The sequence below is a fragment of the Typopeltis vanoorti genome, chromosome 8 (genome assembly GCF_054136105.1).
Source record: "Typopeltis vanoorti isolate ZY-2024b chromosome 8, IOZ_Tvanoo_1.0, whole genome shotgun sequence".
NCBI classification, from domain to species: Eukaryota; Metazoa; Arthropoda; class Arachnida; order Uropygi; family Thelyphonidae; genus Typopeltis; species Typopeltis vanoorti.
The window spans coordinates 125,333,973-125,360,371 of NC_143556.1; the positions used below are offsets into that span (position 1 = coordinate 125,333,973).

Consider the following 26,399-nt stretch of genomic DNA (forward strand, 5'->3'; position numbering starts at 1 on the left):
ACGACATTAATCGAATTAAGATGAGCATATGTCAGTTTCAATGATAATCAAATATATTAATATCAAATATCGATTTTAACAACATTTATTTAGGAAAACAATTTTCATTGGTACATTGCACAATGTCAACAGTATTAAGTCATATTTCGAACAAGAAGGCAACTTGACATTTATTTACACGAAATATCGATAGTTTGTAAAGAACCGTGAGTGTGTTTACTTTACAACAGTCAGTCACTTCAGCTGTGATGTGGGCAATGGGCACACATCACGAGTGTCACAGCAGTGGAATATTATTTACATAATGAATACAATTTTATCAAATACAAAAAAAAAAAGAGAAATGAGATATGTCCATAACAACATCACGTGTATATACATAGATGTGAAAATAAAACAAAATACATTTTAACGCCCCATTTACCTATATCAATAACACCATGTGGAATAGTTTGTGGTTTCAACAAAACCATACAGTATCTACAAATGAATAATGTATAGCTTTACACAACGTTATCATTCTGAGCAAACCCCGCTTGGACAGAAAAATATTTCTTCGTTCATTACCTGTCTATCTTCAGAAAAACTTGATTATTCTTATGATTTAAACTTAACCATATAAACCCTCTCACTAACTAATCATTTACAAATAGTTTCTCAAACTTCGCAGCTCTAAAAATGGAATACGGTAGGCCCTATTTATAACGCCATCGCATATACCTAACTCACGTGTTTGGAATATTCCTTTCCAGTCCGTATTAACCGCTGTAATGCGTCACCATCAATTTGTACGCATGCGTAGAATTTATTATCAAAATACTACGTTCTATTTGTATTCAATGCACGTACGTACGTAGTGAATGGATAATAGTACACAATACAGTAGATAGGCACAAAACGTTTTGTACCTATCTACTATTTGGTAGTTCAGTAATTCCTAGATTTATTAATAATTATAAAAAATCTTACATTCCATGTACAAAACTTGATCTATTTTATAAAGCGAGTGTCTGGAGTTCTCCTTCGACAGCACTGTATTTCATTCCAAATACTGCCTTGCTTTTCGAATGGTGCAATGTAAATTATTCAATGTGCGGATGCTTCAAACCATCATTGTTTCGTATTCCATTACCGCCTGCTATATTCCATTTATTTCTTTACTGATAGCTTCCAATATAAAACGGGACCAGCTTTACTTGACGGGTTTGCAGCGGCAGTTAACATAAGCTAATAGCGCCGTAGAACACGAGATTACTGTTTACTTAATTATGATGCGTGCGCAGCTACAGCGGTCTGCCAAGCTATTGCTTTAATATATTATTTACTGAATTATTAATAAGGAGCGAAGGCACGTTTTTAATTCACTTATGAAATAGCATTCTACTTAGGTAAAACTCCACGAGATAAAGCAGAATGGAATAGCTAAACCTTAAAACAAGGATAGGAAGTTCGTTTCATAGTAAAATAACACCAAAAGATAGCCTCCATTAGCTGTTTGTCTTTTTTAATAAAAGATTACACTATATATATTTTTTTTTTTTTTTTTTTTTTGAAATTGGTTGCACCTTTTCATAAGTTGACACTTTCTACTGAAGGTTCTAGAGCTCCATATGCTATCTCTGGGAAATATATATATATATATATATATATATACAATTCAGTGGCGTAGCTACAGCTTTTGCCGCCCTGGGCGGTCCCTGAGTTTGCAGCCCCCTCAATACACACCAAAAATACTATAAAAATCAAAACGACTTATAGGGAAATAAATTAAAACACCATGTTTATTTTTGAAGTAAAACTTTAATTTTAACATTCTAAAATGTTATTTTTCTTGCTTTTCTGTTAGTAAAATCGTCGATGACATTGGCGAAGTTTATTTCATAGTAATGTAGGTAATTCTTAATCAATTTTATTTAGAAAAATTCCACTCACAACTAGGAAAATTCGCAGTGGTATTACAATATTTGGAAATGAGTTCTGGAGACTGTATTTTAGAATTAACTGCAAAAGTTCAAAAATGTTCAAAGTGCCGCCCGGGGCGGATCGCCCACCCCTAGCTACGCCTTTGGTGCAATTCACTTTTGAGATGGTTTTAATGGTTCCGTTTCCGACAAACGGGCAGTAATGAAAGGGATGTTCTATAGCAAAATGTTTATTATACTTTGAAGCCTTTGTCATTTCTGAAATACTGGAGCAAGATTCATTTGGTGGTTTAAGTCAGCGGCAATGACTTCGTATTCTGTCTACGTTTACACATTATTAAAACTATCTACGACAATTCAAACGCTAACATTTTAGCAGAATCGATACGTCTGTTAGGTTTGTTATCCATGCATACGATGCTTTAATAACGAAGGGAATCTGATTTACTCAGATTTTAATTATTTGTAAACTTCACTCAACCATTTGCTTGCAATTGAAGAAAATACTTTCTCAAATGTGCAGTTTATCTTATAAAAAAACTTCAATGATACTAATTTTCTTGTTCTAATCAGTGAAAGAAAAACACAATTGATGGACAATGAAAGGAAATGAAAAAAAAGATTAATAAAAAATAGATGAACAGTTCATAGAAATTTTCAATTCCCTTTCCTGCGATTTCTCTCGTTATTCCATTTCCCCCTGAATCTTTGCTTTTAAGTAAACTAACCTGATTATATCTCGCTAAGTCTAATGCCTTGTCCAAATCTTTCCATCAATTGACGATAATCGATTTTCTGTAATCAGTTTAGCTTATTCCCCCTATGACGTCCATGTTTAATAATGACAACAATAATATTCCAGAGCATTTTATAAAACTCGGTCACATAAAAATGTGAATGTGAGGTGTACAGAGGAGCAATTGAAAATATTCAATCTTACTACAAATTGATTCATTTGCAAAGTCCTTTCCGGTAACGTGGCTTAGTCATAATATATATAATACCTCAGATATAATTCTTTATCCTTAATCTCGTTTCTTCTGAAGATGCAACGAACCACTGAAGATACAGTTTGAGGATTTTTGTGTCAAACACGTTGCCTGTTATTATCACAAGAGTTCTGGAAATGTGCTCAATTAATGTTTACGTGCTGAGAAATTAAACAGTATGTAATAAAAAAAAATAAAGAAAACGGCATACCTCGATGTGTATATTTAATTCCACCTTCTAAATATTTCCCTTCAACTTTAGTGAATGAAGTTTATAATATAGTCTTGAAGTCACTTCAAAAACACATGGAATTCGAAACCCTCAACCACTTTCAGCTTACTGTATAATAAGGTATGTTGAAAATATTATTTGCTTTAATAGCGATTTGAATTCTGGTATCGGCAATAATTCTCATCTCTGTCCATCCTTTTTAACAAATTGTGATACTCACGACAAATAAGGTGAATATGACGGGCTTTTATTCCCTTCTTTTCTTTGAAAATTTGGTTTTGATATCCGTATACAATGTAGGAACAAGACCTCATTATAGTTATAGTCGAATTCCAACGTCAAGTGAAATAATTCGTCACCAAAAATTTCGATTCTAGTTGTATTAGAATGTGTTGAAACCAATGATCATAATCGATTTTCATACGTGCTCTTGAAAAATAATGCTAATTTTGTATCAGAGATGTCACATATACAAAAACAACTTTTCGAGGTCAAGAATGAAAGTTTTCAGAGTCTCTGGAGCTCATTTAATTAAAAACATTCTCGTTGTTCTAGAGAAATAGCTTCCCAGTCACAAGGATTACATAATTATTACGTGTAATATTTATATAATTCTTGTGACAAATGTGACGAAAAATTTCCGTTCTCTTAACATCTCATAGAATTTTATCATTTGAAATGAAATATTTTAGAAAAGCCATTACAAAAAAGATTTTTTTTTTTTTTGGAAACAGTCATAAAAATGTTGTGAATGTTGCCAAAAAAAATCTTAGTTTCCAACTGCTTATTTTTGTAACGAAAAATTTAAATGTACACTAGTGGCCAAAATTGTGGAAACCTTTTGGGAAATGTGTGTTTTTGAGGTTTGATGGCTCATAACACCAATTTTTTTTGGTGCAATATCATAAATTATAAACCAATGGAAAGATCATTTAATCAAGAATGTAATGCAACAACGTTTGTTCAATTATCTGTATTCTATGAAACGTCATAGCCAAATAACCAGAAGAAAGAAGCACAACTTGCTTAGGTTGATATGAAGTAGCTTTCCTTCATTTGAATGTAGCCAGTGAGCATGAGTGTTTAGAGAGCAAATCAGGTGTCATCTTATTTTGGCAATGAGCCAATAAAGTCACAGTAGGATTCAGCTATTGGTGTCATGTATTGGAGCTGAGAGGAGGATATTTGTCAGTGTGTTATGAGATTGCTATCAAGTTGGTTGGTGATTTTTTTTTTTTCGTGTTCTTTCATTTTGTGAGCTTGTAAAACGTAATAAAATTAAAGAAATGGCGCAACAAGTTGACTGATCACCAAGAAAGCGATGTAAAATAGTACTATTAAGTGAACAAGGCTACAGTTATGAAGAAATTAGAAGAAAAATTGGTGGAAACTTAATGAAAGGATTCAGCTCCATGTCATGTTGCTGCTGTGTGCAAAAAGTGGTTTCAAGATAATCATATTCCACTGCTGGAATGGCCTGGGAATAGCTCAGACCTTAATCCAATCGAAAATCTATGGAGCAACTAAAGAAACTTGTTAGCCAGAAGCAACCCACCAATAAATCCCAACTAATAGAAGCAATAATTCAATCTTGGTTTCAGATTATAACAGCTGCAGAACTAAAAAACTTGGTTCAATCCATGGGAAGGCGTTGTAAGGCCGTAATTAACGCAAAAGGTTACCCAATTAAGTATTAACTCACATTGTGAGAATTTTTGTATATCTCATTTTTTCTATGTGTTTCACTTTTCTTCTTTATAACTGCTGTTCTAATAAAAGATCCTTCATAAAAGTTATTGCATTACATTTTTGATTGAATTGTCTTTCCATTGATATATAATGTTATGGTATTACTCAAAAAAAGTGGTGTTATGAGCCATCAAACCTCAAAATACACTTTTTCCAAAAGGTTTCCACAATTTGGGGCACTAGTGAAAATAAATGATAGCTAATATCATATTGAACTATCAACAAAAAATATTTGCGACTTCATAACCATCTTTAAAAGTGTTCAATTTATAAACATTTTCCTTATGTTTTTAGAATGATTATGAATTCAATGTTAATGAATTAGACGGCACATTTGATGTAAATATACATACCTTACATGTAATTATGGACATCGTTACTATGCTACCTTTCATTAACGATGATGGACAACTATGATATGAACAAAATTCTGTGGTAGACAAGTAACTGCGTGCTCAAGAGTGTCGTTTTTATGTGAAGATATCACTGACAGAAATTACACTTAGAGAAACAGATTTACAAGTCTTCTATTAGTATATTACTTTGCTGGTGTGGATGCACGACTCATCCTTTGTGATTTCTTTATGAAATGTTGATCTTATTACTTAGGTCTCGAGTATGTTTACTAAAACTAATAGTAGCACAATTTGCTGTTCCTCCAAGATTAAAACCCAGGTATATTCAGCTGTATCGAATGCTTTTTAGAAGTACGAGTAAGATACCAACACAGACAGAATCATTATGTTAACTGAAGTGAAAAAATGGTGCGAACTTCTTTTAAATAAAGAAATTATGTAGTGAAGGAATACATAGGCCAAACACAACAAAATATAGTAAGTGAACAATGGTTAATATAACAATTACATTACAATAAAAGTTATGTAAAATCAGGAACAATCTATTACGCTACAGTAACGATTACACATCTTCTAATAAAGGAACTTCTATTTAGAAAAGTTATTACTTATGCATAGAAGATTAATTAACGTTAAAGATTGTTCTGACATTACAGAGCAATACTTGATTCATCACTAGCAGATTTTTCATGCAACATTTGTCAAAATAATATTTTAACGGTTATACAGAAGAAAGGTTAATTTCATACACTTACCTGAAGAAATTATAAGTTTGCTTAATGTACCAAATATTTAATTATATCACAGCTAAGACAATGTAAAATACAGCTCAGTTATTGTCACAATACGCACACTTCGGAGCTAAACACCAAGGCAGATTTCTTTAGCTTTCGTTAAATAGGTTTTCCGTTACTGTATTATATTTGTTCATGTACATATTCTACACACACACCTATCAGATGAAGGATATATTTAAATAAATATACTCTCTGAAACTGAGATCAATGCACAAGAATATCGTTTCATAAACCACGATCATTATTTCATATGAAATATTTTCATTTATTTTAGATTATTTCTTAAAATAAATTAGAAAAATATTAGAATAACCCCGAGAATGTTGTGACATTTTATATTATAAGCACTGAAGGAATTGTCGATAAAATCCTTCTCTAGTGGTAAGCATTAATAGGTTAAAAAACAATATTTAGATGACTAAAAGAAACATGTAGCGAAGGAAAGGCACATATGATCGAAAATGCGATACAACCAGATTGTCATCAAGTAGTAGTTTCCATCCAGAGCTAAAAGTATGTGTACACTCGTTATTCAGCAAGTTCGAGACCGACGTGTATACATACCTTTTGTAACTGTTAAAGATGTTTTAAAATAGGAATTAGCATATTAAAACCAGGTTCAAATTGCTTGTCTTCAGTTATTTCAGCAACTTAGGCCATCACCTTACTTACTTTCTTTAAAGAAACTTATGTTATTAATACCTGTACATATTTAGATTACATATGTAAACCACCATCGAGTAAGGCCTGATAGTTCCATACGAAGACTTCTGCGTAAATAACGCTTTGTACTCGTATATGCGTGGTCTGAGCATTTCCCGGAACATCCCCATTGAAATACGTCGATTTTACTTTATTAACAATTCTCCCTCTCATATATATATATATATATATATATATATATATATAGTCAACACCGCAATTGCAACATAATTACAGTATATACGCAATAGTTCACGTAAATTTATTCTTCGTATTTCCCTACATTTATGAATAACTTAAGCGCTTTAATGAAAATTTTCTCAATTTATTTATTTATTTTTAATAACATATGGGACAAATTGTCCCCGCCTTTCTTGTTTTTAATGATGTAATCTGGCCCAAATGAGAACAATTTGAAATTATCCAGGAATTGAGAAATGAAAATTAGTTACGGCTTAAAGAAAACGAAGTTAATTGTACGAATCAATCTAATAATTTTTATTCCCAAAGGAAAGAACAGAAATGGTGTTCCTCTCATCAGTCTGTGTATAGTATTGGAAAATTTACTTCCTCTTGGTAGATTAAAGACGAGGACTTAATATTTTTACTAATAATAATTCTAATGCAACTTCTTAGTTAACAAAGCACTAATTAAGCAATTATTGTATATTACTGTAATTAAGAAGAAAGTATTAGCATATATTTTATGTTACTCTGTCGAAGTGAATCCATCTAAATCAATCCATGATGAAAAGTTTTAAGAACACTGCGAAGTCAACAATATTTTAATTTGAAAAAAGGCCATCACAAAAACAAGGAAGAAATAAAAATATGCACTTCGAATACCCTAGATTAAGCAAACAAATATCTTTAAGCTTTGACTGTCCACCAGAAATAGCTATTTTTAAACTCCTGCCAATAAGCAGGAATTAAATTATGAAATATTTTCGTATTTACTGCTTTTCTAATAATAATAAAAAATTAAACCTAACATCTGATTGTTTTACAAATCACTTTCGTTATATAATGAAAGCATATCAAAGATATCTTTGCAATTATGCACTTTTATTCCTCTTTCAGGATACCTACTTGAAGTATTTAATGTGTGATAAATATTTATATAAAAGTATAATCGATTTGATAACGTATCGATATAATAACTCGTGTTTTAGAAGACAAAAATTATGCAGCGCTATTACAGGCGATAGGAATTTGAAGAAATTTTATGGCGATTTTTAACAAGTTATTTCAATGAAAAATCTATTGTCAAACTATATACATCCTTTCTACCTTAAAATCGGCATTGGAAGTTGGGATAGATATATGGGTCATTTATATTACATTATATAACTTTTCATGTTTTTTATCCTTATGTATATTTATAAATCGCTTAATATTTTATAAATTAGCAACATATAAAGCTATCTTTCCAACAACATCCAGTTGAGCAAGTGTTTTTTCTCTCTCTCTCTAGTAATAAGAGTATAACTACAAAAATAAGATTTCGAAATGCGTGATATATCTCTAACTTAGAGAAAAAGATAGGATAAATTATAATTTTGTATCTTTCAAACCATCACTTTTTACTTTTCCCTACATGTTGCACAGAAATGGATATTAAGAGATCACACGCCTCGGGGAAGACCTGAGAACCACACAGAATAAGATCTACACATTTATTACGGCTACCTCATCGTTCAACCGGGTGAATCTGAGACAAGCCACAAGACAGTTGTTGGCTCCTGGAGTAAACGCAAGCAGCTTCTCCAGGATACAGTATGAGACAGCCTTTGTAGCATTTCACCTTTTGGAAAGTCTAGGTCACCGCGATGTCACTGTTCCATTAGATAGACATCGGCAGTTCCTGGGGCGGACGGACAACAAGCCCTGGAGTGACTAAATCTTTTCTTTGAAGAAATCAGCTCTCTGCTGTTCTGTATAGATTTAGAGTTTTGTTTCCCTACTGTCTCGTGTGTCCAGGGTTTTGTTGGAGTCTGTCTTTTCCTTATTCTCTCCTAGCAGCCAATATGTTGTTACCTTTCCTTTGCCCTGTAAATATAATACCATAGTCATATTTTATTTACAATAAGTTTCATTGACTTCATAAATTCTGATAATCCTATGATATTTCTTGTTTACTAAAACTATTTGTCGCCAAACTATTTTAGGGATTGCTTAACTAAGTGATTGTCATTACCATACTATTCTTGAGATTATATCAACATCGCCTGCCCATCAAGTAGTTTCCATAGTATTCACGAATAAACTCTAACTACTTTGATTCATTGCACCCCCCCCAACGATATGAATGGCTATTGTCACTAGCTTGAACACCTCTAATATGACGTCGATCTTAACATGCCCACAGTCAAAAACTCTAGTGTACCATGTTCTGTTTCATCGATGAAAAAAAGTTAAAATATGCAAAACTGAGAAACTCAAATAAGTTTCAGCATGCAGAACGACACTTTTAGTAACATGATGTGAAAGTTTCATGGTATGATATACCACATTCCTGGCTACGTTCCTTTAACAAAAGCAATGTAATCAGACAGAAACAAAAGTGCTGAGTTCAAAAATAAAATGGTCAAGTTGAAATGATTCGATAGAGTGTAACAGCGATCATACCTATGAATTTGATTAATTCCTCCTGGAACAATGAAATAGCTTATTACAAATAGTTCTTTTCAACAAAGAATACTAATATACTGGGTATATACTCAGACATGCATCTCGCTAGCTTAGTTTATTTTTTTTACTCGCAATGCATATCAGAATTGTTATTTCCTCCCGAGAATTCAAAGAACTGTTGGGCGATGGCGCTTCGTGAAGTAGCACAAGGGTGTCGAAAGTTGTACCGCATTTATTAAATATAAAGATCTTTCTAATTTTGCCAATAGAAATGGTCACAGCAAAATCAATATTTACTCAATCTCCTTCAGAAGAAAATTTCGTACTGCCTGGATGAAATTATTAAGTTATCACTGAATTTTTGATCTGAGTGAAATGCATGGAAATCTTCTGTTTCTCCGGCATATCCGACTGCATTAAATTCCGTCCATCCTGAGCAGATTTACTGCAATACGGACCTGTGCTGTGCTTTTGGGGAAAAGAAACTAAAACCTAGTTAAATACACTTCGAGGTATAAATATTGGATATAATGATAATATATTCCGAACATTCTTTGGCTTTCAAAGGACATTTTAAAAATATATTATGGATTTGCAGAGAATTTGCCTTTCTTAGCAATCTTTCGGCGAACAAGAAAGATTTCTAATTGTTCCACTGGCGGACTTGTTCTGCTCATCGCACTCAAATACTCACACATTGTGGGATTACTGGCCACATTTAACTTCGTTGAGGCACGCAGTATATATATATTACCACAATTAGTGAAAAGAAATATGTACACATACTGAGATATGTATTGTACATATACCGCCTACAACATAATTAGTAAAAAATAAATAACGATAAAAAGGTGAAATTAGCTCCGTTCAAAAAAATTCAAGTGATGCTTCCAATTAATTTTTATTGGGTATATGATTATATATAATTATCTATTAATCAATAGATTGATTTTTCTTCGAGCAGCCTGCACTTAAAAGAAGGCAAGCGAGCTTTTTTTTTTTATCTTCGTCCTGATAAACATAAGCTCAAAACTTGTCATTAAACACAACAGCCAAATCATACTACCAACTCCATTCTTGCTGCAGCCAAGGGTAAAATACGACCGGGATTCGAAGAATATGTAACATCTAAAATGCAAATTTTAGATGTTATATCTAAATATGCAAACATCGTTTAAAGTTAGATAGAGTGTGAAATTAGGAAAAGTAATTTCCAATCAATTTCTCGCAGGTGATTTGTGTGTGGATGATTTCTTATAATCATTCGGATTAGAAATAGTTTCAAATTATTGGTGGAAGAAAAGAATTGGGATGGGCGTCATTGACCACTTAGCAGAGATGCGGAAGCGTATCCGTATTTAACTATGGGCTTGGTGAATATATGCATATATAACCATTCAAGGATATTTCATGTGAATTTTTTCAACTGATTAATACACCCTGTATTAATCAGTTGAAATATAAAGCTCCTAAAGTAACTAACTTAACATACACAAATTACAAAAAGGTACCAGTTTACCACAGAGCCCCATTTGCGTTTAAGCGGAATATCTTTTCTAAAAAAGGATTTGTATTCAATTTGCATATAATTAGGTAACTTCATACTACCGAAATTAATGAAGTATTGAGTGAACCGTATAATGTCAACTCTGTAAATACTATTCAAATGGATTTGAATTTCTGGCGTTCCTTTAATATTCAACTTTATGAAATAGGTTCAAAGCAGTATATCATGCCTTTCCCTAGTCCATTGCGTCAACTAAACTTACCTTCACGTCAATTTCCCCACGAAGTTCTAGTCGGAAAGTCTTAAAACTGTCTAGCACTTCTTTTGTCTTAGGACTCACATGAATCTTCAGAGCTGAAAATAACGAGCGATTAGAAATTTTAGTTATTCACTTATAATACCATACTTAATTAATAATAAGCACCTTTAATTAAACTTGCGATAAGAATGATTTCATTGTTTTGCCTTGGTTATATTATACATTACTGGTTTTTATAGCTTCTTAAAATAAAATATCTTATAAAAGAAAATCGTAAGGAATCATTCTCTTTCCGCCTGTTGAAAAAATTGGTTCGAGGATCTAAGACATCTAATAATATGACAGTATTTCTGTTACCAAACTGAATCAAAACGGTTCCAATCATTGTTTTCTTTATTTCAAGATTGATCCCAATAAAGCTTGCAATAACCATACCATAAATATCACTATTGCATTTAATATGTCTGAAATTGGCTAAATACGAAAATTTAAATTGAGCTAAGAGTTGTACTCAATTTCTTTAAGACCACCAAGGTACTGTAGAACCACTTAAAGTAACTGAAACATTCAGCTTTGAATCGCAAAAGGAATACTTACAAGCATTTGCCACTTCCACGTCGAGTGGACGACTACACACGATAACAAGTATGACATGGATAATATTTCTACAATTATTATGCCCGAACCCCGTAGAATGCAGATTTATTACGATAAACTCACGAATTGTTTGGGGGGAAAACTAGCTTGTGCTAATTTTCGCAAAGTTTTAGATTGGATTTCTTGCAATCCAATGTTCTGCCATCTTAAGCTTTGGAGCACTTGTAATTTGCTAAATTATTGACCAAGAGTACCAGCTGTCTAGCTAACAGGCTTTTAGTTTGAAACTTGCTATCGCAGGGATGTCTGCCAATGTCTTTATTTGATAAATTATTTTAATCATCCAGTGTACCGTCCAACCTACTGCTCATTGGAGGTCTCAAATTATTTCGAAAACTATTTTGTTTGGCTCTAGAGTAGACTTTTCAGACTAACCCACACATCATTCAGGTACTAATTACTTCCGGAACCGCCTGATTGGTTTTGCATAAATGAGAACTCAATCCACAAAAGGCACCTGGTTATCAGATACTTTGCTTGAGTGAATATTAAATTAAATTTACAGGTGTCATTATTACTTCGTTTTGGCTGCGTAATCTCAGTGACATTCACAATTAAATATTTATACCGAGTGATAATTTTATAATCCGATTCGGAGAAATCAGGTTCATAGAGCACAAGACTCAAGGCAATATGTTCACGAATATCCTCAGGAACACCTAAACGAAAATGAACACCTGATTAAAATATGATACGGAAGCAAGTACACATAAATTATATTAAAATATTTGTCAAGTCCCTTTTCCAAAATCCAATTGCAATGATCAGACCGGTTCCTAAAATATTGAGGTCGTGTATCCGTTTTCGTTTTAAAGCTTCAATTAAGTATTTTACAAATCCTGGAGATAAGCACTTTAAAAAGTTAAAAAAAAAATCTTACTCTCTTCGTATTCAGGTTTAGTAATCTATCCGTTTTCTTTTTTTAATACTCTCTATGATATCGTTTTTCATGACATTCAGAAGTATTTTAGTGTGACATGTATTATTCATATTTCATTATGAACAAAAGGTAAAACTGAAATATAAAAGAAAACAACTGTTGGCTCGGCACCCTTGTAGCACACGAACAGTTTCCGTCAGTTTTTCCTTTAATTTGCCACATTTCCTGTGTAAATGCCAGCTTGCAATGCTACGAGAAGTCCGAACAGTTTTTTAAATGTCCATTCCAAACGAATTTGAAGAAACAAACCACCGATATAGTTTTAATGTTAATAAGAGTTAAGCTTTTAAGACACTTCTATCCAGTCTCTAGAAATAATAAAACTCAGTTCTAATCAGACCAATTATCAGCTTGAGCCACTGACTACCGGATGTCCTGTGGATGGACCACCAGTGTGACGTGGCCGATGTTAAAAAAGGCGCCAGAATATCCACATTCTGCTAATATGTATGCAAAGTGAAATTTGTCCGTGAATGAACTCCGTCACTTTAGTTACAAAGTCGCATCTCTCCAGTTATATTCGCATCTGCATAAGAGTGAATCCCAAAATAACAGTAACAGCTCTAAATGAGATAGTTCTATACTTGCTACTAATCCACTCTTAAGTCAGCCATTTATTTGTAGAGGGATAGTAGCTAGCTGGATAAAAGTTTAGGGGGGGGGAAGGTTTGCGCCAAACTCGACACTGAGGATACTAGTATGACACCATGTATCGTGTACTTCATATTAGCTTTAAGCCTAACGCATGATCAGTGATGTAATCTGGTTGAGTGACTATGTGAACAAATTTTTAAATAATTCCCCATTTCGATATATGTTCTTATTTATCCGAGGTCTATAAAAATATTTGGAAAAATTTTGGAAAAAATAAATAAATATAATGATGTCTGCTGAATTTCTGTTCAGTCATAAATAACACTATACGTCAGCATAAAGATGTGTACAAATTGACATGCAGAGAAGACACAAGGAAAAAAAGAAACATCTCGCTGATATCACTGACAACTTCAGGCTGGCTTAGGACAAAAAGTATAGAGGACATATGAAACAGGACGTCATCACTTAGTTTTAAGTAGAATAACAATGAATATCATATTGAGAAGAAAATATATAAGATAAGAAAGTTAATTATTTAAAAAGTCGAACAACTTTTAGAGGTGATCTGTAAACTCAACTGTACACATTATTGTAGAAAACAAAATGAAATAGTTCGAAATCAATAACCCACCCTTGAAATCTCTGTGAAACACTCTGGACAAACATTATCTGATTCAGCTTGGGAGGCACGTGAAGTTATTTGATAGAAGGATAGAAAAATCCTATCTTCAAAGTGGACGCTAGAAGTTAGAACTGTCTAAGTCCATGAAATAGGTGCTGGTGCTCTAAGACAGAATACAAAAATGTATTAGAGCTAAGCTCTAACTAGAAGTCAGAGGAAGAATTTGATTAGAATATAGAAACCAAATATTATTTCTGTGATAAAGTGTTCTGTTGGCTATTGAAGAATCTTCGAAAAAGAGAAATAAGACATGCAAAGGGTATCAGACGGTAAAAGCGATATAAAGATAATTTACCCACCTGGAGAAACTACTTTTAAGGATTATCACACGCAATAAAAAAATGTCAACTGTGCTGGGAAATATTCAGGAGTGTATATTAATACTTCGGGTAGAAGACTATCAGAAGTATGAAATGCCAAAAAGCAGCTGGAGTAAATGAAATTCGAAACGAAATGCTCAGAATGTAGGTATACACTGTTTACAGTGGCTACAATGCATAATTCAGAAGGTATGATCAGTAGGTCTAATTCCAAATGACTGGAGTAGAGCTCTCGTAATACCAATTATGTATGTATGTATACATAAAGAAAATAAAACTGAATGTGACAATTAAAGAGAAATTTCCCTACCGAGTGTTTCAGGTAAAAATTTTATGTAAGGACACCTGACTGCCAAAATTGTGGAAAAGGAACCTGGAGAAAAACAAGCTGGCAGCCGAAAGCGATTTCAGATGAAATTTCTAGTTTGCATAAATTGAAATATCAAAGAAATATAGCAAGGATAAGTAGTTATATTTATTTACAAAAAGGAAGATCCTGCGAGAAAATTACGCTTTTGAAAGCGTCACATATATGGAGTAAATGGAACATTACCCAGCGCAATACATATCTACGAGGGTGGTCTGAAAAGTTCTTGGCCGCAATCATAGATGGAAACACCATCGGCAAGATTTTTTTTTTTTTACGTTCGTACATCTGTCATAAGCATTCATGTGAAATTGCAAGTCATTCAAGTACTTTGTTTCATACAGCTGTCTGAAACAAAAGGCAATTTGTCTGTATCCCTTGAAATGGATAAAAGTGAGTATTGTGCGGTTATAAATTTCTTTGTAAAACAAGGTTTAACACCAAAAGAAATTCATTCGAAGTTCATGGGCACACTTCTCCTTTATTTTTGACAATTATGAAATGGGCTTCCGAGTTTAAACAAGGCTATACGCCAGTGAAGTACGTTCAAAAAGTGTAACAACACCAAAAATCATTGATCAAGTGCACACGATATGTTATTGGATGACCGGCGAGTCAAAGTGAGTGAAATTGCTGAGACTATAGGCATTACAAAAGAACGTATTTTGCATGAAGAATTGCAAATGAAAAAGCTTTCCGCATGATAGGTACCGCGCTTGCTTTAACAAGAATAAAACTGATTTTGTGTGTCGATTTATTACTATGGATGAGACTTGGATTCACCATTACACACTGGAATCCGGTTGTTCTGCGCCAAAGAATACAAAGTCGGTTCTATCAGCAGGAAAGGTCATGACATCGGTTTTTTGGAATGCTGAAGGCATTTTGTTTATTATCTTGAAAAGGTTAAAAAAAATAACAGGGGAATAATATTCCGATCTTGTAACCAAACTAGACGAAAAAATTCATGAGAAAAGACCCGGTTTGCAGAAGAAAAAAATCATCTTTCACCAGGGCAATGTGCCTGCCTACAAAGGTGTTTTGGCAATGGAAAAAGTAAGGGATCCACCCTATTCCCCAGATTTGGCTTCCTGACTTCTATCTCTTTCCAAAATTAAAACTTTTCCTCGCTGGTCAGCGTTTTTCTCCGACTGAAGAGGTGGTTGCATCTGTAGAGGGGTATTTTGCAGATCTTGCTGAGAACAGTTACAGGGATGGGATAATGGCACTGAGCATCGCTGGAATGAATGTATTAGTCTTAAGGGATATTATGTTGAAAAATTAAAATAACTTTGAAATTATAAATTCATTTTTTCATTGTTAGGCCGAGAACGTTTCAGACCAACCTCGTAAGTATAGAAAGATGATCTGATATAAAATCAAGTGTAAGAATAAGATTGAATACTCTCTCTCCGCTCTTGTTCATCATTTATATATGAATCATATTATGAAAGAAAGTGCCATTCCATCTGATATAAAATTTACCCGATTACTTGATGCAGATCATGATCCAGAAGAAATCTATTCTTGCAAGAATCCAGGATTGACTAATTTGCATAACTATTATAATATATATTTGCCATAGAAATGAGCAATGAAGAAACAGATACTGTGAAAATAGGCAGGAACAAAGAAAACTTCAATGCATCCTCAACGAAGAACTTATAAAAAAAAGTAAAATATTTCAGCTGTCTCAGTAAAGATGCAAATTAAATATGCAATAACTAATAGAGTAACCTATCTAATATGGTGAGGAGACAAATACATATGGAATAGGACAGAAATTAGCCAGAATACTAAACTAGCAGCATAAAAGACAGTGTTTAAAGCAGTTTTGACTTATGGATCTGAGAGTTGGGTTCGAAATAAAATAGCTGATGGAAAACTATCAACCATAAATAATGATAAAATCATACTCATGATCTTAGAAAGGAACCTGACGTTGTTAATAATTAATGTGTGGACAGAGAGCTAGTCTAAAATGGTAGAAGAGGAAAGGTTATCAAAACAGATGCTTGATTTCGAGATGGCAGGAAAAGCAAAACAGGAGGAAGAGTAAGATCTAGGTGGAGTGATGCAGTAGAAATGCTCTAGAAGATAGAAATATGTGATAATACTGGAGTGCTGACCAGTGAAAAACTGATTCGGAGGGAGAAATGTTCGTATATTAAGGATCAGACATAACAGCATAAGTTCCTTGGTCACTACAATTCAGATCCTTGATTTTCTTACACGAAGTTGCAAACCTCCGCATAAAGAATATCTAATATCTGTTGCCATTTTCTTTACATTGACACAGCGAGTGTTCATTGGCCGCAAGGTGTCTTCAGGATTTACTGAATTTTATTTACTCCCCATAAGTTGATATCTTGTATCTACTATGAAAATCGTTACAATAAGCAACAAATTGTATTTTATACCAGATAGAAGCACCCTCTTTAGTAAATAAATACTGTATATTACACATTGAGTAAGTAATCTGCTGTAAGGAGTATCATACTATCAGATTTCATGTTGAGTTGATTCTAATTTATACTTCTGCTGATTTTATTTCATTCTTTCGCTGTTACTGTTCTTGATCTCGATATTCTAATTTAATAATGGTAATTTTCTCTCCCATTCTTAACATACCTCTGAAGGATTAGGAAGAAGCACTAATATACTTAATATTGAAGTTCTGATGATATTTTAAACACAGATTCGTTAGCATTTGCTAAATGTTCATTCAATTTTTTCTATGATTGGTCTTTTCTTATTATTTCCACTAATGCATCGATGATCTTAGAGCTGATTAATTCATCTGCTGCAATTATGAAATTTTACATGCGGCCCTTAACTCGGAATTTGTGCATCATTTCACGGCTTTAATTTTGCAAGCAGCTCGTTTGTCATCCATTTTCCGTTGTTACCACTAATACTTCATTCTGTTCACAACTCCATGCTCCTTGCTCGCTGTTCCGTAGCAGTGCGTTCTTTTAATCGATCCGTATAGTAGTTGTTAGGTACCAGGCTTGTATCATAGATAACCGTCAATAGGCTTACGCCATTCATTGGCTCTTCTTACTCGTAATTAAATCATGAGGTGTCGCAACTTTCCTACTACTCAATGTTTCTTAATAAATTGACGTCATCTTCCAGTAGTGTTGTCAAGAAATTTTTCTCCTTCGCACCGATAGTAGTTTCCTAATGAAAACTGATTTGGGATATTTTTGATCTTCTCTTTCTCTCGTGCAGAACTTGAGCGACACTGAGTATTGAATTCACGAGGTGTTGAATTCATGAAGTCGTAGCTGCAACATCTCTGACGCTATTTACTCGAAAAGGTTGGTATTATCAGTATCTAAATACACATATATTAACAAGCTGACCTGGTTCGTTCGCACAGTATGTGCGAAATGACCAGCCCATAGTGGAATCGTGTCTCACAATATGTCTTTAGGCAGGTGATGAATTTCAACGCCTGGTGTGAAAACACCACCCTTCTTACTGGAAGTCCGAAGTAGATTGAATTTCCATGCTTGATCTCTATGTAAAGTTCGCTGATACGTAACCTATAACCCACTTAATAGTACTAATGTTAAATGGGTTATAGGTTATGTATGTATACTTGTAATATATTACAAGTTTACATTGCCTAGATCGAATTCAAGGAGAAAAGTTTGTACATGACAGCAGCTGCAAGTTCGGTAGATGACTGCAGGGCAGTACGAGATATTACAAAATTTATACTAGGACACAGCATTGGGTCACACCAAGATATTTGATCAGCACTGTGTATTTAAAAATGACAGCGGTCCGGAAAAGGCAACACCAGTCGTCCTCTTTCGACTACAGATTCGAAACCTACAGGATTTCTCCATCCATACCAAATTCTAGATCATGAATCATTCTGTCGACAAATCCTTTTCGAAATGCTTTTCATCAGAAATTAACTTGGATGTTCTTCCGTTACCTGGTTTTCTGCAGCCGAGCAGTCTGGAATTCTTAACCAAACGCATTATCTTCTAGCGGCGACTCTTTTTAAAGCAGAAAAAGGCATCTTGAAAGGAAAGGGGGGAGCGACGATGACTTAAAGATGAACTGATTTCAGTAATCCTTCCGTCTGAGATGCGAAAAAACAATCTCAAGAATTAGTTAATACAATCAAGAGGGCGTACTTTAATGTAAAGTACTCAAAGTCGTATTCTGCTTTAATATCATTGAATACTCTGCCCTACATCAACAGTTAAATTTTATTATTAGAATCAAATAAGCACGTGTAGGTTTCTATATAAACCGACCAAACATGACTAACTGATATACCTTGAATGTATTTCTAAGAAATCATTCTGCTAGCAAAATAAACTTTTCATGAAGGATTGTCGATATATTTCATAAAGCAGATGAGAATGTAAAACTCGTCACTTATTAAAACTATTGAGAGTAAATTCCCTATTATTTGAGGCGAGAGATCAAGAAAAGCTAGAAAGGATAATGCATTACATATCATGCATTCACTCAAACATCGGGAAGGGAGTGTTTTCATGAGCTGCCGATTTTCCGTTTATAAATTCACTATTTATTATGCAATGCTAGGAAAGGGAAGAACAATATTTTTCCCTTTAAAGATTGAAAATTTTCTATAGGGTAATCGGGAATTTACGGGTTCATAAAATCAAGCATTTACTTACGATGTCCGGTAGATTCCATTCTGGAAGCTGTATTTACAGTATCACCGAACAGACAATATCGAGGCATTTTATGACCAACAACGCCGGCTGCACATGGCCCTAATTCAAACGTAATTGCTTTAATTCCAAGGCATACTTAATCGATGATATTTTAATAGTACTAAATAATATTCAATATTTAATCTTGACAGTAATTATTCCTTTGACTGAAATACATTAATATATATATATATATATATATATAATTTAAAATTAAAAACAGAATATATATATATAAAACTTTGGGCGTATTATATTCCATATACTAAGTGTTGACTTATAAGTATAGTTCTACATAATGTTTTACACCTTTACACTATATCACTGTTGTGTTTTCAATGTCTTTTCTCCTGGCACCTTATGGAATACAGAACCATGTTGCATCTTTTCTCAGCTATTAGCAGGTAATAAAAACCACTATTTTGCTCTACCTACAAGCTCTTTCTAGTCTCAAGTACGCTTGCAAAATTACCTGGAATACTCAATATTCTTATTCCTTTTTCATATTCACTTTTTATAGGTAGATGCTATAATTACAATTCAGTCTTCTGAATTATGCATTATATCCATTGTAAAACGTATTTCAACTACAAATGTGTTTGAACATTTGTAGTTGAATGCGATTTCTCCCAGTTGCCCTTTCTATCTCTAGTGCTGAAGTGTACTTATGACTGCATCCCGAAACCGCTGATATTTTGTATCACCATACAATGAGTTTTCATAGGAATTGCTACAGGCACCCTTATCTTCAATATGTTCAATGTTTTGCAATTAACCATTGGCTTAAATTATCAACTAAAATTTCGAAACCGGAATTAAGCTGAAGGGGTATTAACAGCAAAACTTCAGGTTAGCAGGCAACACTGCTCTGCCTGTGTAAGATGGGATTTTTCACTGTACTGCTTATTAATATTCATGAACATTGTTGCAATTTTTATCAAGTGTGATATAGTTTCAGTATTTGATCATCTTAAAGTGACTGCCATTGGAAAGAATTTTAAATTGGTATTTCTCAAGTGTTGGATCATGTGTAGTATGAAAACTGACATTCATTAACCATTAACTTCGATCATTGCAGAATGAGGTTACTGCAAATTCTACAGTGCTATATATATATATATATATATATTACATATATTACACATGGTGAGAAATGCTATATATAATTTATATATATTATTTATATATAAATTATATTTTTGTAATAAATTGTATTTTTATAATTTTTACTAAATTTACCATTGTTTATGTTTGTTTTCGTTTTCACTTATTTCGAAGTTCAAATACCATTTTTGGAAAAACTTGTCCAAAAGAACAAGGCTGAGAAAATACATAAAATGGAAATTTAGAGCCAAATGAAACTAAAAACGTATTCAGCTGAATACTGTTTATAGACGAAAATTATGTGAACTAGTAGTTTAAATTTTCGAACTTCCTGTAAGCATGGATTTGTGGCCTACAACCCACCGAGTCATGGAATGCAAACTTCGGGTTATCCATAGGATAAACTGATATATAACCCTGTCGCACTGCACCGGTGAAGACCTTCGCTAATTGCAACTACTGCTCAATTCCAAGGCTGACCCATTTGGGTTGGATCCTAGAACAGCGACCATGTTAGTAACTAATGTTTCAGATTATAAGATTTAATTAATTTTATTAATAATAATGATTAATAAGAATAATCATTTTTATTATTGTAAATATTTCTTCCAAAAATTAGCTACAGTTTCATGTTTGCAGCAAGGTAAATGCTTTAACTCTCCGTGGTTTAAGAAATTTTCGCATATGTCAATCATGCTATACATATTAAGAAGAGCAGAGCAGTGTTTACATTCTGCGTAAGCTAAGTACAAAGTAATTTAGTTTATTAAAAATCAAAATATTTTGTAAATTTCAAAGTTTATGATGTACAAATTTTGGATATTCCGGTTTAAAAACAGTTCTCTTATTTCCTACAAAGAAGGGGGGGGGAATGTGGTTCAATAACCTTAAGAACAGTAATACAAGGTGATAAAAAAACTTACCATGCAGCGTTTCGGGTATCAGTCGATCAATAGTTCGTGGAGCGCCAAGTCCAGGCTCTGAGCCAGTGATAGGCAGCAACAGTCTACGGAGACCGCTGCTGTCTCACCCCAACAGGCTGTTTGATTGTGGTGTAAATTGCCCCTATTCTAACCCTTGGTTTTCATGTTTTCTGGATAAGTCTAGAAACCTCTATCTGAGACAACTAATTCAATCGCCCTTTAGAAAAGTCTACACAATGTACCAAAGCCTCTGGTCAATGAACGAGTCTTATTCATGTCAGTTATTAAAATAATTTTGAAATACAGAATAAACAGAGAAACTGCCTTAATATAACCGTAATTACTGTATCAAATGTACATATCTTTCTTTCATGCATTTGTTCAAATGACGTCGGTGAATTTTAATGTAGAAAGACTATATCTGCAGCGAAAGACGCCCTAATCGATTTTTGAATCTCGAAATGTGTGGAGGAGTCAACAGAACCTCTGACATTTCATTCTGGCATAAATTCAAGTCATTATTACTATAAAATTAATTTCTGAAGTTCAGAACAATAACGTGTGGAATATTTACTCGGCTTTACTTATATTATAGGAAGTGAAACTGACCTTTTAATTAACCACAAGAAGCTGTGAAGCAAATTAGAAAGCATAAATAACACAAGTGGTAACTTCAGTGATATTTGATCCTTTTAGATTTTAAGCACATGATGCAGGGGGGAAAGATATTATTCCAATTTATGTTGAGGTGGGAGAGGTAGGTCATACGACGAACTGTATTTCATTTATGCATATATAATGTGTGTGGATAAATAATTTGAAAATTAATGGTTCGTTTTATTCGGCTTAGACGCATTGAAAACATACAAACATGGTATCACTGCTATTATAGATAATTACAGTGACATAGTTCTCTGATGACATCTGAACAGAATAAATTCGAGCTCAAAGAAGAAAAAAAAACAGACAACCATACAATACCTAATTTATCTCGAACTACATTTCAATTGATAACCGATCATGCTTAGTAATTCCATCGAAATATATTTTTAAAAGTATCTTATTTATACAGCAGCAAATCTCGATGTATAAATGCACTCAAATGGTTCGTTTTCTTCCTCGATCGATGCAGATTTTCTTAACAAATGTAGAAATGATAGCGGCTAAAGTAATAGTGCAATCATTCTACACAAAATTGATTTCTGTTTATAATTAATGATAGTTTTAAATCCCCATACTTTTATAATGATGAAGCGGTTATTTTTGACCACAAAACCTATAGGAAAGATTGACTTCTATTTAGGTTTGTAGGTCAGATTTATTTCTTACTAAGTTATACGAACTAGTTTCGCCAACTATAGCTGTTGGCTTCGTCAGGGTAAAAGATATATACATGTAAGACCACTTAAACGCTAAAACTGTAAATGAACAGAATACAATTGCATTTTTACAAAAAAAAAATAGATCGCGTACATCACACGCATAGAACGTGTATGATCTCACTTGTTGTTATGTAGGAACGTTCTGTAATTTGTAGCAAAATTTAATTCTGGCAAGTTTAAAGATCTAATGAGGGTCTTCCAGATCTCAGGCAGAATTAATCCTTGGTTTCTATTTAGGTTTTGTTTTGAATGAATAACTGTTGTGGCTTCTTTTATCATTTGGGAGCGGAAATCCTCCTCTAAGTAGGGCATGGAGCTTTTGTCCCATTCTATGGTATGGTTTGTCCTAGAGAAATGGAAGGCTAATCCCAATTTGTCTTCTCTATTATTGTTAACGTCTCCTACAGTATGTGTTCCTTTTTGCTGATTTCAAAACTTCTAGAAGTCTGGCCAATATAGTTCAAGTCGCACGAGCAGGGGATGTCGTAGACTCCGGCATATTTGTAAAAAGGATGACTGTCTTTTGGAGATCTTAAGAACTGGAGGATGGTCTTTGAAGGTTTAAAAGCCACTCGTATTCCATGTGGCTTGATGAGTCTGGCAATTTTATTTGAAACTGTCCCCGTATACGAAATAACAATAGTGGAATTATAATGTATATTTTCAGGCTTTCTTTGTGGGGGTCACATCCCCACACTTTTTTTTTTTTTTATCAACCAGAAGATTGGCTTAAAAGACATTACAAAATAACTAGTAGTTGGTTTAAATAACATCTGTTTCAGTCCAATTTTACAGTTCACATTAGAAAATCTTAAATTCTCTAATAATAATTTAAAACAAACATAGAAGTAGATTATAGTATATACCTGTGTGTAATCCTATTCTTAATTTCAGTTGCTCCTGTGGGCGATGACGTATGGTGAACGACAACACGGCATTAAGCAACGCTAGTGACATTCTGGCTACTTCTCTTGCGTGTAGGTTACCGTTGCGTACCGGAAGTCCTGAAACAACCATGTATGCATCGCCAATAGTCTCCACCTGTACAGAAAATACGAGAAGAACGAAATGTCATTAGGCGCAAACTGCGTGAAACAATAAACTGACCGTTTTAGCAGAGTGCCGCAATTACGTTAATATCGCATCAAGGATACTAGCTTGAAAATAACCAGACTGTACTTGCTGCGATACCAATTAGTGAAAGGCACGTTACAGCAAAAAAGACGATTCACGACATAATTACATTGTAACAGATTATCAGCTGCAAAAAAAAAACATGAGAGGAAACTGGAAATAATGAAATCAAACTTTTAACCTAATTTTAAATTTCATTTTTAGAAATTACAACGTTACGGTATTCTATAAAACATTAGGTTCTACTTTGAAATGGACTCATGCTATGTTATAATGGTATTGGAATTTGGCTGTTCCCGCTAAAATAGTATTAATTCATTTTTGCTAACGGTTGTACCAAAATAAAAAAATATATATATAGTTGATTAAAGATGAAATATCGCATGCTTTTCAAAGTACAGTATAATAGTCAACCTAACTTGAAATCGCGTCATACGTACTATATTACTTCTCTATTCTCTGGGCAGTTGGTCTGTTTTTCGGGAGAGAAATCGCGGTCACGTCGAGATGAAACCTACCCCTTCACCTTGACATGAAAGATCCACAAGTTGTTACGATACTTCTGTAGAATTCAGATGCAAAGTCTCTTTCAACCAAAAGGAATCTTTTGGTTGAAACGATATTGCACCAAAATATTGACGTTACTTCGACGATGGCCAATGATCTAAATCGATGCCTTAGTGGCACTGGGTAACAAAAAAATTCTTTGGTTTAGACAGCATCTCTCCTCTCATATCCCTGCTGTTATAAAAATTATATCCCAGATTGTTCTGTCATGTTTTGAAATCTCCTATTCGCTGGCATATCCATAAGTAATATATGCTAGCGAATAGGGGATTTCAAAACATGACAGAACACAGTCTGGAGTATAGTTTTTATAACTATACTCCAGACTGGATGATATGGAAGCAGCGAATATTACAGGTTATGGCAGTAAATGCCTGAGTTATTACAGTTATTTCAAGAAAACAAATTCTAGTTAATTGTGGGATCCAAGTACCATCAACATAGCACATCTGTATAGTATTGATTATGGACTAACTGTTCGCATATAGGTAGTTAAAATGGAGAAATCCAGTATCTTCACCATATTAATCTTCTCCTGTGATCATCAGAGATTCCATCATATTCATTTCATCACAAAAGTAGATGATTTCATTCACCTCTATAAAAATGACAGATTTGGTAAACCTTCGAGGGTTTATCCAAATCTGTAATTTTTTTAGAGGTGAGTGAAATGATCTCTGTCACACATCCAAGCACATCATCGTATTTGCCACAAAGACAGTCTCAGCAACTACTATTCATTGGTGTTTCGCTTGCTCTCCACATCTGAGTGATAGTTGCTTTTTTAATCTCTGCACCAATGAATACTACCCAAAGTTCTTTCCTTTGACTTTCAGACTGACTTATGAAAGCGCTATGAAATTACATCACTAACTCTGCACTCTTCCTCTTGTTTTTATAACCCACGTCATGTGTTATTGATAATATTTTCAAAACATAAAACATTCTTCTTTCTTAGTAAAACGTTTTCTTTTCTCATTTTACACAAAAATGTCAACTTATCTGGTTATATTCTATTATATAATGAAATTATATAGTGAACCTCTGGAGTATTCATAACTAAAAATTCACACATATACCAAATAATTAAATTTTTAATAATATGTAGATATGTCTTATTAAATATCTTAAGACATCATCAGTACAGTTATTACAAACAATACTAAGCATGCGCATTAACTTTTCCTTTTAACTATTCAAAGGAAAAGTTAGTGCGCATGCTTACATTGGAATCCCTCTATGCGTATAGCAGCGTGTTTGATGACTTAAAAAATCGACTATAATTAAAATTAAATTAAAATATATCTGATAAATTTATTTGATACGATTGAGGATAATAATTTCCCAGACTTTTGGGATAGGGAGACAGTCGTTATGGTTCAGATTGGGTCTGCGACGTAAGGCTTCAGCACTTTCTTTATATAAACACTCATGTTTATATAAGGATCTGTGTAGCAGCTTGGCGTTTTTCCATTGGATCCTATGGTTAGGGTTTTCAACTCCATGTTGTGAGAGGCCAGATTTGTGCGCGTTGATAAGACGGATGTAGTCTTGATGTTCAGATATGCGTTTACTTATAGATTTTCCTGTGTGTCCGTAGTAAGACATCTTACAAGAACATGGAACTTTGAATACGCCAGGTAGCATCATAGAGTTTGTCTTTTGGAGCAAGTAGCAAATTGTGGATCTGATTGATTGGTTTATAAGTAGCAGAGAGTTGGTATTTCTTCATAATTTTTGACAGACGTTCCGAGATACCTTTGATATATGGTATAGGAGTCCTACGGGCTTCTTCTTGTCTGGGTTGATGTGTAGGGAAAGGGCTGGTGATTTTTGAGTTGTTTTTGGATTGTATCCATTTAATAAGGTTGTA

General features: G+C 33.6%; 1 protein-coding gene across 1 annotated transcript in view; it reads right to left on the bottom strand.

Moving 5' to 3' along the window:
* Positions 1 to 8,691: 8,691 nt before the first annotated feature.
* The window catches only part of LOC150104334 (atrial natriuretic peptide receptor 1-like), a 282,793-nt gene continuing 265,085 nt past the window's right edge, over positions 8,692 to 26,399 (bottom strand). The window contains exons 19-22 of the mRNA XM_090396460.1: positions 23,692 to 23,866; positions 19,378 to 19,476; positions 11,148 to 11,239; positions 8,692 to 8,796 (exon numbers count right to left, since the gene is read on the bottom strand). Of these exons, the coding sequence (XP_090252586.1) occupies positions 8,692 to 8,796; positions 11,148 to 11,239; positions 19,378 to 19,476; positions 23,692 to 23,866 (471 nt within the window). The remainder of the gene's footprint in view (positions 8,797 to 11,147; positions 11,240 to 19,377; positions 19,477 to 23,691; positions 23,867 to 26,399) is intronic.